At 28.8% G+C, this 10,560-nt stretch overlaps 2 protein-coding genes across 2 annotated transcripts; both read left to right on the top strand.

Moving 5' to 3' along the window:
* The first annotated feature begins 7,256 nt into the window (after nt 1-7,256).
* On the top strand, nt 7,257-8,003 carry LOC136075910 (zinc finger MYM-type protein 1-like). The gene has a single exon (XM_065789353.1). The coding sequence runs from the start codon at nt 7,257-7,259 to the stop codon at nt 8,001-8,003; it is 747 nt and encodes a 248-aa protein (XP_065645425.1).
* Nucleotides 8,004-8,071: 68 nt separating this feature from the next.
* On the top strand, nt 8,072-9,106 carry LOC136075909 (zinc finger MYM-type protein 1-like). The gene has a single exon (XM_065789352.1). The coding sequence runs from the start codon at nt 8,072-8,074 to the stop codon at nt 9,104-9,106; it is 1,035 nt and encodes a 344-aa protein (XP_065645424.1).
* Nucleotides 9,107-10,560: the final 1,454 nt, after the last annotated feature.

Below are 10,560 nucleotides of genomic sequence, written 5' to 3'. Positions count from 1 at the left end.
TCATTGCAATTTTTTGGGAAGCATTCTTATTTAACATAAGTATAAACATATAAACGTTTGGAGTTTGATCCATGTCTGGAAGTTAATCATCTTAAACGTTAAAAAATGCTTTATCCGTGCATGCGCCTGTATTCTTAAAATCATTTGCTAAAATGTTCATTATTTGCATTTAAAACAAATTTCTCCTTAAAATTAATGATTTATTTTGTGAAAAAATTCACTTAAAAATTTTGCTACAAGTATATTAGTTTGTTTGACACACACCATTATTTTTTTTGTTCATTTATGTAACAATGTAATCTGAATAACATGAATAAAGTCATTTTCAAGTCAATTTTTACTTAATGAAATAAAAGTAAATTTACCTAAATAACCATTCACTTTAGCTAGAGGCTTTTTTTTTTTGATGGTCAAAAGTTGGACAAAATGATGTTAAAAGTAGTATTCCGCATATCGAAATTCAAAGTATGATATATTTTTGGGACACCCTAATATGCATAGACTTACTTAAATATAGAGAACATGCAGGGAGTTACATACAAAGACATACTTTAATAAGTAGAACATGCAGGAATTGTATTTACAAATCTACAATAATCAAATTAAACAACTGTAAGGAATTTTTTTAAATTTGAATAAATAAATAAATGTAACTTAACTTTTAATACAAATCGATAATAAAAATAATATTAATAACAAGGTATATATGTAACACGTATATATATACCACGTATGCACATGATTTTTTATGTGTATTACACGTCTAAGAAATAGGTACTCGATGACAAGACTGACTTAAGTCTTCTGCGAGCTTCCTATGACTACAAATAAGTATTTCTTTTTATCAATCTTACACAAATTTTGTTTTTATCATATTTATACACTAACATTATCTTGAAATGCGGTAAATTAACTTATAGTGAAACATCTAAACTCTCCTCCAAAAAATCAGCAGATTATTTTTATTTATTGTATTTTTTATTTTAATTGGAGTAATATAGAGATATATTTCTCGGATTATTTTTACTTACACGTTATTATATTGTTGTAATTGGTATTTATTTTATTCATGTCTCGGAGTTGTAAGCAACTATATTTTTATTTACCTCGTATATTTTGAACTTTATATTTATGATTTAAATTTGTATATCTTTACTGTCAATCAGTGATTGGTAACTTGTAATTACTTTGTAGTTGTAAAATAAAACATGTATATAAAAAAAAAAAAAAAAAAAAGACTTATTTAAATAGGTAGAGCATATAGGATATGTATATGCAAAGACTTACTTATATAGGTAACACTTATACACTTATAACGCTTATAAAATGCTCTTAAACCAAAAAAAAAAAAAAAAAAGCAAAAAAATAAATTTGAAAACACTCAAATACTTTTATCTCATTTTCTAAAAAAAACTTAAAAAATTAATTATATTAAACTATTTACTAAATGTAGGCTTAACACTAAAAAAATTTTATATATGAGGATATTATATATATGGTAATTATATAAGAGGTGAAAACTTTACTTTAGGTACATTTTTTGATCTAAGAAAAGCTTTTGACTCCGTTGATCACAGCGTTTTTTTAGAAAAGTCAAAGCACTTTATGTAATTAGTAAGGTCTATTGGATTAAAAGTTACCTTAATTATAGAAATTAATATGTTCAAAACAAGGAGTACGGAATATTTCAAATTCCGTGTGGATTACCACCAGGATAACTACTAGAACCTCTCTTACTTTATTCTTATTTAGACAACTTAAATAACCCATCATAATTTTTTTTAATGTAAATTTGTTTTAAATTAATATACTAATTTTTATTTAATTGTTTTATTAGTTATGCAAATATTAAATGGAGTATACAGCATAAAAATGAATTACGTGCGCGAAAACATGCGTATTGAATTATATACGGGAAAAAACGAAGGGAGCAAACTAAACCCTTAATGAGAGACAATAAAATTTTATATAACTATTTGCACGCATGTTTTTCTCATTCCCTTAAGTCTACTGAGATCATATGTATGATTAAAAACTTTTTCTGAGGTCAGTTTTCAGCTGTAAAATCTCAACTTAATTTTCAGTATGTAAAATCTCAATTTTTGATAAAATTTGAAACTTTTTTTACATTTTTTTTAGATGCGAACCCAACAATTTTACATTTTTAATGCCCTTACCCTAGAGGATTTGGAAAGCCAATATTTTCAACTATTCATCATTATCAACCCGAGAGGGTTGATAATGATGACTAGTTGAACAACCTTTGTGTTTTCTATATACTGTTTTGATTATTATTTTGTCTACTATTTTGGTTTTAACTGTTTATAGTAATATTTAGAAACTGTTTTTTAATGGTATGTGAACTAGTTTTTTCATATATAATTATGTAGTAGTTATGTATATCTTCAATATACAAATATTTACTTGAAAATTGTATAATAAAATGTAATTTTTTTAGGGGGACACTAGAATTAGATTTTTTTAAATTTGTTTTAGCATTAAATAATAATAAAAGTGTTAACTGAAATGGGTTGTACTTAAAAAAAAAAAAAAAGGAGGCTGGGAAGAGAAAGTACAAAATGTCAATAAATCCAAGGAAATATTCGGCTCAAGATGATGGAGGATGCAAGAGGTAAAGGTAGAATTTCAATGAATGCAGTAAAATTCAATGAACATGAGGTTTCTTTTCGTTCATCTGAAAATTATTCTGAATGGGAACTTAGTTTAGATTCTTCAGATGATGAAGATTTACCTAATAGATTCAGTCATACTAATTCTAAGATAATTTTAAGTATAAGTGCTGAAGATCTGGTTGCCTGTACAGCTGCAGTTTCTACCCGATACAGAGTATGTATACGCCCATAAACTTCATTAGTAGCTGCTATTTGCAATAAAGCTGGTTTAAATTTAGAAGATATTAATCTATCAAAAAGTACAGTCAACAGAAAGAGATTCAAGAAGATTGAGATATTAGGAGATAAGCTCAGGAAAACATAAGAAGGGAAAAAAGCCATGTGTTCATTTTGATGGAAAAGAGGATGAAACAGATTGAAAGTCTAAAAATAACTGTTTTTGTAGAAAGAATAGTAGTCAGTGTTACATCCCCTGATATGGATGACAGATGACATTATGCTAAGTGTTGTTTAGATACCAAGTTCCAAAGGTAGTGACCAGGTTGAAACAATTTTGAATCTGCTAGAATACTTTGACATTGTAGATCAAATATTTGCTACTTGCTGTGACACTACCGCATTCAATACTGAAATACGCTCTAGAGCTATTGTTATCCTTTGCTCCATTATTAATACTTCACTTATACGGTTTCTCTGTCAAAGATATATGCTAGAAATACACATTTCACACTTTACGGAGGCTTTTACTGGTCAAAAGAAGTTTAGCCAAGAAAGAGATGGAGAAAATGATAGGCCTAGTGAGGTTTGATTAGAGTCTCGCTCCTTTATGAAATTGTTAAGAAACCTCTGGATTTTGGAAAAGAGGCCCTTGTCTCGAAAACTTTTGTGAGGAGAAAAATTTTTTTGTTTTTTATTTAGGAGGATAAGTACCAGGATTTTGTTTTCGTCAACCTGGAGCCTGCCATGAAGCAAGGTACAGTATATTAAAAAAATAAATGAGTAAGTATAATAAATTAATAAAAATAAATATTAATGGTAAATATAAATAAGTATCAATGGTGACAAAATCTTACACTTTAGGTTTATGGTTAGTCTATATATATATATATATATATATATATATATATATATATATATATATATATATATATATATATATATATATATATATATATATATATATAGTATATATATATATATATATATATATATATATATATATATATATATATATATATATATATATATATATATATATATATATATATGTAAATTATGTTAGTGTATTTTACAAATAGAGTGCTCAATGTTCTTAAAGAACAGAGCAATAATTAATTAGTAAAAAACACTTATCTAACTTTTATCTTCGACTTGAAGTTTCACCATTGCTGGATCATCAGGAAGAGTTACTAAATCTCAAAAAAAATTCAATTTATAGAAAAAAAAAAAAAAATATATATATATATATATATATATATATATATATATACATATATATATATATATATATATATATATATATATATATATATATATATATATATATATATATATATATATATATATATATATATATATATCTGAAGTTGTAATTGCAGTAAATTTTGAAGAGCATACATGCTCTTTAAAATTTTACCAAACAAGTTTTTTGTTGGTTGTTCTATGTAAAATTTTTAAAGGTATTTTCAAATGATGCAATACTTTTTGCAAACCTAATGTTAAATGTGTTATTCAACTCACGAAGTAAAACATTTTTTCTCAGAAGAGTTTGTCATGATTAAGAAACCTATTTCTTCGGCTTTTTATAATACATTATAAAAAGATGAAAAATTTTTTATAACGTTTTGCCAAGACTTTTCACTACAAAAACTAAACTGTTTTAATCAAAATAAATGTCTATATAAATATTTTAATAAAAAAAAAAATCTCTATAGACATTTTTACAAAACAAGAAGCGTTCTAAACAAACCTACCTAAGTTCAACTAAATTATTCTTTAATTCATTGTCATATTAACTACACTCAGAAATTGAAGTAGAATAGTGAATCAAGTGGAGCGGTGTTAAAAAGTTCAAAGTGTGTGTTCAAAGGGATGCGGAATAACCCTTTTGGATACTCCTTTGTCTGGAATACTGTTGGTGGAGGACCATCAATTTACATAACAATTTACATACAAAAATGAAACGTGGTTTCATTTTTGCGTATATGTAAATTCATTTTAGAAAAAATGAATTTGAATAAGATCATTTTTTCTAAAACGATCACTGCATGTGACGATTTTAGCAAAAATAATCACATGCTGTGCCATGATCGCATGCAGTCTACTAGGCATTATTAGAAAAAAAATCTTCCTAAATTTATGGGGGAGGTATAGATGGCTCTGATCACATGAAATGAATCATGTTCTTGACAATTAAAATAATTCTTGAAGTTACAAAACTCCTATTTTGTTAAAGAAAAATTATCAAGCAGATAATTGCATAATCCTTTCGGAAGAGTTTCCGAATATGCTTGGAAAAATTGTGTTCCATTTTGTTTATTTCGTGGCCATGAATATAGTTCAAAGCATTGCACTGATGGTTTGTAATAGTATTTTTATCAACAGATTCTAAGCCTGACCTAATGAACAAACGTTTAATACAAAAAAAAAAAAAACTACCACATAAAACTTTAGCGGCGTCGATTAACGTCTTTGAAAGTTTAATTAATGTCATTAAAATACTTTAAATTTTTATTGTTGGAAAGTATTCGTTCAAAATCGTTTTTTCTAATTGTTTCATTTTATTACAAGTACTTCGGATCATCTGTAAATTACGCAACTTTAAATTTAATTGTAACTAAAGGTGTAGTTAAAGCGATTTTAAAATATTACAGCGTCTGTATGATATTTTGTTGACCACTACATATTTCCGTTAAATGATCGCGTCTGTAAATTATGAAATAACAAGAAAAAAAATAAAATCATAAGTTTTGCCGTTACATATAATAAAAATGTTCGTAGCGAAAAAATCCAGACCTAAGATTCTTTTTTTTTTTTTTTTAAATCTTGTTAAAATCACGACTGCTTGATTTTAAGAAAATTTTTTTTTCAAAAATCAAGATTTTAAATAAATACATTGTTTAGGTGAAAGGAATATCATAGTTTAATAATATGTTATAATCGTTTATTGGCAGTATTTGTTATAGATCGGAACTCTTAAATTTTTTGCGAAAATTGATAGAAAAGTTGTATTTTGACAACTATATGAAAATAATATGTATCAAAACAGACTAGAACTTAGATCTGTAGTGGGTTAACGCACTTTTTCAAAAGAAAAACTAAAATCAAGTTAACGCGTTTGTAACGCGGTTGAGCAAAATTGATCTCAAGACTCAAAAATGGTGTTTTTTAGGTTCACTATAAAAAAGTTTTGCAAAATATATATATATATATATATATATATATATATATATATATATATATATATATATATATATATATATATATATATATATATATATATATATATATATATATACATATATATATACAGGCCCTATCAGAGGGGGGGCCACACGGGCCATTTGGCCTAGACCTCGACCTAATTAGGGGCCTCCAAATTTTTTCGGAAATTTAGTATATTTTTATTAAATTGTGATAACATGAGCAATTACATAAAATTTTAATCAATGTTGAGACAATATTTTAATATACTTAATTAGTTGATTATTAATACACATAATTATTATTTTAATTAAATTATTTGTGTTGTATTAAGTTTGTTCTGATATTTATTTTAATTCAGTCATTAATAATTGTTGTTTGCAGCAAGATCGAAAACTTTTAAAACTAATGTCATTGCTAAATTTAAACATGAAGAGAAAATTTGAATGTGGTGCATCCAAAAGGCGAAAAAGACAAAAAATTGAAGAAGAAACAAAGAGCCTAAAGTCAATAACATCATTTCTAAGACCACTGGAAAATCATGCCAACCCAACACACGGTAAATCAGATATTAAAATATCCGGAACTACATCTTCTGAAAAATCAATGTTATAACAAAACAAAAATCCCCAGATAGATACAAATGTGCAAGACATCTCAAATACAACTTGTGTCTCTGAATCTGGAATTACAGATTTAGAAAGCTTGGAATCAAATTGTGAAAATTCATTGATTCACCAAAGCAACAGTCAGCAGAGGAAAACAAATTTGCAAGCCATCTCAAATGATAATTGCATCTCTGATTCTGAAATTTCATATTCAGAAAGTTTGGACCAAAAATGTGAATCAGATTGTTCTAATATATCAAAATTGATTGTGTCTGACATTGGCACTGTTGACAAACGAAATATTACTCAAATGCAAGAAAGTTTCCAAACAAACTTTTTAATTCCAAACAATATTCCACGAGATTCTTATAACCACGCCTTTCCTACTCGTCTGAGATCAAAAATTCTTCCCAATGGTGAGATATGCACAAGAGATTGGCTTTGCTGGAGTGATGTGCAACAGTCATTCTATTGTGCACCCTGCTTTCTTTTGAACAAAAGTGATTCCAAGGTATCCACCTTTTCAGAACAGTTAGGTTGAAATATCACCAGGGGTTGGAGAAAGTTGAAAGACCGAATACCAGCACATGAAATGTCTGTATTACACAAACAAAACTATGTCAAATGGAAATCAACCAGTAGAGCAGCCATCAGAAAAAGTTCTATTGATAATTTACTAATAACAGAATTGTCAACTGAAACCAGTAATTGGACAAAACTTCTTGAGCGCCTTTTGAACGTCATTCTTTTTCTTTCTGAACGTGGGCTTGCTTTATATGGTTCCAGTCAACACATTTATGACCCTGACAATGGAAACTTTCTCGGAATAATTGAGGTCCTCAGCAAATATGACCCAATTTTATCAGAGCATGTGAAAAAGGTCCATGAATCTCAACTGAACAAAAAGCGCTTACAAGTTCATTATCTGTCCACCCGGATTCAAAATGAATTTATTGAACTCTGTGGATCTTTTGTTCAAACCAAAATTATTGAAGAGATTCAAAACACCAAATATTTTTCAATTGTTGTTGATGCAACACCAGACTGCTCTCACAAGGAGCAAACAACTTTCATTATCCGTTATATAAAAATTGATGGATCTAAATTTTCCATTGAAGAACGGTTTCTCTATTTTGACGATTACTCAAAAAAAACTGGAAAAGAAATTGCAGCAAGGATTCTTCACGTTCTAACTTTGTTGAACATAGATTTTAAACTGTGTACTGGTCAGGCATACGACAATGGTCCAAACATGGCTGGAAAATACAAAGGTGTGCAAGCAGTTTTGCTAGAAGAAAACCCAAGCTGTATGTTGCCAGCTGTGGAAATCACACTTTAAACCTTGTTGGTGTTGACTGTGCTGAATCATGCAAAGAAGCAATTCTTTACTTTGGAATTGTGCAGCAAATGTACAATTTCTTCAGCAGTAGTCCACAAAGGTGGGAAATTCTCAAGCAACATGTACCTGCTTCACTACATGGTATTTCCAAGACCCGATGGTCAGCAAGGATTGAAGCAGTAAAACCAGTTGCCCGTCACTTGAATTCACTGAGAACAGCTTTAAAAGAGCTGCAATCTCTCAATCTCACAGTATCAGCTCAGTCTGAACTTCAGTCCATTCAAAAGTATTTGTCAAAATTTGAATGCATTGTAATGTCATCTTTATGGATGAAGCTCCTCACAATGATTCACCAAACCAATCTTATAATTGAGGCAAGAAATGCAACTCTAGATGTTGAAATGGAAAACATTAAAAATCTCATGGACAGCATTCAACAGATTCGTGAAAAATGGGATGCTGTTCTGAGTGAGTCAAAATTAATTGCAATGAATATTGACATTTCACCAGAATTTTCTACCTCTCGAAAGTTGAAAACACAATTTGATTCAGAACAGCACTATAAAATCAATGTATTTTATGTAATAATCGGCTCTATTCTAGCAGGTCTTAAACGTCGATTTGAGTCACAACAACAAATTTGTAGTATTTTTGGATTTCTTTGGCACTTCAACAAGATGAGCAATAAAGAACTACTCAGTGCCACAACAAACTTTCAAAAAAAGTACCACAAGGAAATACTGTCTGATATTTCTGATGAGATAATCTTTCTGAAACAAATTTACTCCACAAACTTTACATCAGATTGCAAACCAAAAGAATTGTTTCAAGAAATATTAGAACTTGGACTGTCTGGTGTTTTTCCTAACATATCAATTGCTTTGCGAATTTTTATCAGTTTGCCTGTCTCAGTGCCTTCAGGAGAAAGGTCTTTCAATGTGTTGAAACAAGTAAAGAACTATCACCGTTCAACCATGGGACAAGAACGCTTGAATGGACTTGCAATGTTGAATATTAACTGTGATATTGCAAGAAAACTCGATTTTTCAACAGTTGTCAGTGCATTTGCAAAAGCAAAAGCAAGAAAAGCATTTTTAAAATAAAAATTATAACTAATTTGCTGTTTTTTTATTTATTATGCAATGGCAGTTATTTTATGGTAAGGGCCTCAAAATTTGTAAATGGCCCGGGCCTCACTCAGTCTCTGAAAGGGCCTGTATATATATATACATAAAGTTTCTTTGAACTCTACAAAAAACTGAAGTAAAAAAAGTTCTAAATAACATCTAAAGCTCTTGTTTAGACTTAATACGCTGACAAAACCATGCTAATTTCAAATAAAAGAATCCGAATAATTTAAATATTGCCTTAACAAGTTTTCCTTTGCAAAGTCTTATATTAAACCAAAAAAAAAAAAAGCTGTTTTAGTTCAAAAAAAATCACTGCGCAAAGTGAAAATGATCTTTTACTTTTATTAATGAAGTAAGTTAGTTTATGGATAATGACATTAAAAAAAACGCGTTGTGTTGGTGGAACGGTTGCAAAAAATATAAAGAGAAGCGGAACAATTTTTTGATTTGTCAGCTAAAGTGGAACGGCGCTTCCCTGCGTTCCCCCCTGGTTTAACTGCTGACTATAGTCAGGGGTTAAAGCAGTTTACACTCTAAAAAAAAAGGAAAAGATTCCTACCTTATAGTAGAATAAGTGATAACCCTTAGTAAGGTAAAATATTCTACTTTATTAGGCAGAAAATTATACTTTCAAGTTAGAAAATTGTATGACAAAAAATTATTTGTAATATAATTTTCTACTTTGGCTAAACATTATTTTACGAAGGCTAAATATTATACCTAACTAAAGGTCACATATTCTAACCTAATACAGAAACTTCTGCCTTTTTTTAGAGTGTATGCATACATCACTTGAGATGGTACAAACAAAGTAAACTTGAACCCATCTATTGACAATAAAGCATGTAGCGTCTTAAAAAAAAAATATATATATATATAGATAAAAAAATATATATGCATTTTGTAAGACATGGTAGTTTAATTAAACCGAAAAGGTGAAATAGAGGAGCATAATAGACGAGTATAATAGATTGTCTATTATATCTATTTGATTTGACGGCCGTTTTCTCAATCTTTTTTTTTTGGTTATTAAGGTTTTTCAGTGACCATGACGAAGTAGTTAGAGTACTAGCTTTTTGACAAGACTAGAAGTCCTAACGGTCTTATCACAGAGCACCGCGGAAAAGCTTTTAACTTGTAAGTTTACGCATTCTTCCTTACCAATTTCGCTTACTGGGCTAGAATTAGCTTTAAAACTCGGACCTGGAGATCCTTGGTTTGAAGCCAGCTCTGACCATATATATAAAAAAATTGGTAAGAATGTAGGTCTGATCTTCCCAGTTATATTGTTTCCACGGCGCTATGTGATATGATTGTAAGGACCTCTTGGAGCACCTAAACAACACAAAAAAATATTTTAACTTCAATGACATGTTTTTAAAAAAAAAAAACTAATCAAAAAAATAATACGTATCTTAAATTTTTTT

The sequence above is a fragment of the Hydra vulgaris genome, chromosome 02 (assembly GCF_038396675.1).
Source record: "Hydra vulgaris chromosome 02, alternate assembly HydraT2T_AEP".
NCBI classification, from domain to species: domain Eukaryota; kingdom Metazoa; phylum Cnidaria; class Hydrozoa; order Anthoathecata; family Hydridae; genus Hydra; species Hydra vulgaris.
Note: the sequence above shows the minus strand (reverse complement) of the source record. Positions and strands in the feature narration are given on the sequence as shown.